This window comes from Phytophthora parasitica (assembly GCF_000247585.1).
Source record: "Phytophthora parasitica INRA-310 unplaced genomic scaffold supercont2.1, whole genome shotgun sequence".
NCBI classification, from domain to species: domain Eukaryota; phylum Oomycota; class Peronosporomycetes; order Peronosporales; family Peronosporaceae; genus Phytophthora; species Phytophthora nicotianae.
Genome location: NW_008634126.1, coordinates 4059839 through 4063325, shown reverse-complemented (window position 1 = coordinate 4063325; position 3487 = coordinate 4059839). Strand labels below are relative to the sequence as shown.

The 3487-nt window shown below is 45.3% G+C and overlaps 2 protein-coding genes across 2 annotated transcripts; both read right to left on the bottom strand.

Annotated features, from left to right (window-relative positions):
• Nucleotides 1-280: 280 nt before the first annotated feature.
• On the bottom strand, nucleotides 281-943 carry PPTG_01077 (hypothetical protein; the record flags this gene model as incomplete). The annotated part of the gene is made up of 1 exon (XM_008892676.1): nucleotides 281-943. One exon carries the CDS (start codon nucleotides 941-943, stop codon nucleotides 281-283), a length of 663 nt encoding a protein of 220 aa, XP_008890924.1.
• A 1651-nt stretch (nucleotides 944-2594) lies between these two features.
• Nucleotides 2595-3068, bottom strand: PPTG_01076 (hypothetical protein; the record flags this gene model as incomplete). Its single annotated transcript, XM_008892675.1, has 1 exon — nucleotides 2595-3068. The coding sequence occupies one exon, from the start codon at nucleotides 3066-3068 to the stop codon at nucleotides 2595-2597; it is 474 nt and encodes a 157-aa protein (XP_008890923.1).
• Between the last annotated feature and the right edge of the window lie 419 nt (nucleotides 3069-3487).

Here is a 3487-nt window from a genome sequence, read left to right as displayed (position 1 = left end):
CCACGCATACGCTCTTAATCTTAGCGTGCTTTCATTTACCCAGTACTGTGTATATAAATTTTATCGTTAGTACTTATACCAATGCTTCATACATTTCATTCGATTTTGTTACCTAGAACGCCTATATCACGCTGTTTAGCTAATATCTGAACTATTCTTGAATAAATCAAATGAGCCAAAGTGAATATACAACGCCGACCATTCTTACACCGCTGTTGCTGCTCGCTTCCTGTTGTCAGGTCGGCCATCACAAAGATGTCCAGTCACGCACTCGGACGCTTCATGGTTGTGGTGGATCTCCGCGTTTGCTCCGCGTAGCCACTGGGCTGAAACCGGCGCCGGGTTCCTTGCCCGCCGGCTCCATTACCACATCTTCGGTGATCGTCTTGGACGTCTTACCTGAAGGCGGTGGATTAGGCTTGTGCTTTCCGGGCTGTGACGCGAGTTCGCGCGTCAGTTTGCGCTTCTTGAGTGGGGGCTCAACTTCGTAGATCTTGTCATTGTTGCCACGCTCGTACTCGACGTTTCCTTTCGCGATATCAGCGAAAAAGCCGACACCGTCGACATGGCAAAACTTGTAGACGGCGCCAGGTTGGAAATCAATGTTCGTCTTGCCAAACACCCCCTTTTTCGGCCTAGCATCCCACACGGTTACTTGGGCCAGATACGGTTTTCTTTTCAGGGGGGTCAAATCATTCAGTGCGTCGGCGGTCGGCTCAAACACTCCACGTTGCTTCGCATCAATCAAGGTAACACGAGTCCCATGACCACCGTTGAGTCGCTCTGCCTGAACGCAACACATCTTGAGGCTCACGCTGACATCGGCATCAGGATTTGTTGATGAAATGAATTCTCGGAATTGAGCCACAGATGCAAAGTTGTTGAGTGCCTCCTCCTCCTTTTGCTTGAGAACATCGTTCTGGATAGCTTCGAGCAGGTCCATTGATTTGCAGTAGCTTCCGAAGTAGGATAATGAGGTGTGCAGCGCAAATTAAGAAGTGGTAAATGATAGCAATACCTTTATCACTTCGATTGGCATTGGAATGTACTTGCGGGCTATTGGGTATATATTGATGTAATTACAGTGCAAAAGTCAATCTTTCTCCTGTGTGTGTCGTAACCACAATCATTCACCAACTAATATTGCAGCAATCTGCTCATACAGACATGCCGTTCTACTTAGCAAAATCCAAAGCTGATCAAACCTTCACCCATTTCCATTTAATTTTAACCATCTTGAGGTTAGCTATCATTTACCAATACAAACACGCATCCAGCAGCGATCCATCCTTGCTTTTCTGGATCTGTTGAGGCACATCTCTGTGGAATTTTTAACAGCATCCGTGCGGTCGCCTCCTGAGTCACGTCGCAAGCTGGCAAAGAATCGAAGTGAAGCACCCATGGATCTTCTGGTTGGACGCCCATCGTCCACAGCGGCTTACCTGCCGCATGTCAGGTTGCTGCAGCGCTGTGCTGCTACTGCTTTTACTGTTCTCCACGATGCGATCTTAACCACACTGCTTACTGCACTATCGACACGTATTTTTGGATACAAACGTACTGCTGTAAGTAGTACATTTTTTTTAACAAAACCTTACTCACTAAACGTGCCTTCAATTTCAATAACATTGCACATTTTAAGAAGCAGTTGCTTTTCTTCGAATAAACTGCACCTGCTACAGTTGGGCATCATGATTTTTTTCTAGATCTACTGACGCCAGTGCAGCTTAGAGACGCACAATGTGAGACGCATCTCTCTGTGGAATCTGTACGGCGTCCTTGCCGCAAGCCCATACGTCGGTCAACATATACAACCCGGTGTTATGCTTTACCGTGATTGGCTGCACCAGGCTAGAGATACAATGCTACTGGTGGTTTTAGTTTAGAGCCATATTAAATTACCTCAAACGCGCTCAAATTATATTCGGCATTGAGAGCGTCAACCAAAGTTAGCACGAGCAGCTTATGGCGAGCTCATTGTACACCAGTATGGATTTAATTCCCAAGTTATTCGAACCATACTATGCCTGTAGCTCATCACTTTCGCGATCTAAACTACATACTTTCTAGACACCCAAGCAGTTTTCTTCAACATTCTAGATACTCTAATCAACATTCTAGATACTCTAACGACTTACATTAACTTGAACTTCCATCCCCTTGAACTTGCACCCGGCGGGCAGCGTGCATTTCGATAAGTTTCCCAACGTTCACTGTCAGCGACTCACCGACTGAGGTCATCAAAAAGAATTAGCATGCAAGACGGGGGGGGGCTAAGATCTTATCACGAGCGTTTGCTTGCTGGATAGAAAGTAGCAACATGTTTGTAGCTATTTTTCACTGTGGTATTCCAGTATTTTTATCGCGTTATTATGTACCAATTTCTTGGTATTCGATTTGCTTTAATATTTCCTATTAGGTGTTAGATGCGAACACTTAAATTTGTTAGATTAATTCATTAACAATCCTATATCTTCAAGTTAAGCTGCTCATTGCTCTTGAACCATTTCCAGTGAACGTCGCTGGGGTTTAACCACGTCTTGGGCTGCTCCGCGGAGGTTAAACCTCTGTTCAAGTGCGGCACGATTGCCCACTTACCACAAATATCTGCGGCGCTCAACAGGTGATCTAACCTTACGAATGTTGTCACGCTCATACTGTACATTGCCCTTGGGAATGCCGTCGTAGATGCCCACGTATTCAACATGATGAAGTAAGTACACGGCACCCGGATTGAACGTGATAGTCCGGGAACCATAGGACCCCCGTTCATCGTCCAAAACAGTTATCTGGGCCACGTGAATATTACCATCCCAGCGTCGAGCATTCTTTACGTTCTGCTCGACCTCGCTAGATAGCGTAGAGTCGACCATGAACACGCACGTTCCGTGCACGCAGGGGAGCCTCTCTGCGCGAATACAAAGCAACTTGAGGGTCACAACGACATCAGCACCTGGATGCGTAATTGCGATAAATTCGCGAAAATCAGACACTCTTGAGAAAAAGTTCAATGCCTCCTCCTCTTTTTGCTTTAGAACCGCGTCTTGAATAGAATAAAGTAGATCCATCCGCGAATCCAGTTTGCTGAGCGGACGCAAAACGAAAAGTGAGGCGCCATTGAAGTTTTACAATTCTTTTATTACCGCAGCAGAAAATTGCGGTAATAGATTAAAATTTAGCAAGCACAGAAATATATAAAACTATCATGAATGTGCTAGTAAATACGCCAACAGAATGAAGCTGTTTTGACTAGTAAAAACCCATATCGCTCTACAATTAACATTGTGATTAGCTCGGAAAAAGCTGCTGAATTAGCAACATCTTTAATCTACAGCTTATCGATTTTTGCCTAGCGGGATTATTCACATCCCTTACCTTCGTGCTTATCGAAATGGGCTGCGGTTGGCATGGGACTCTTACCTCTCTGAAGCTGCTTACATTTGCGAGCATTAGCCGCTTGTTGTACCCTCATCCTCTGAATTTCTTT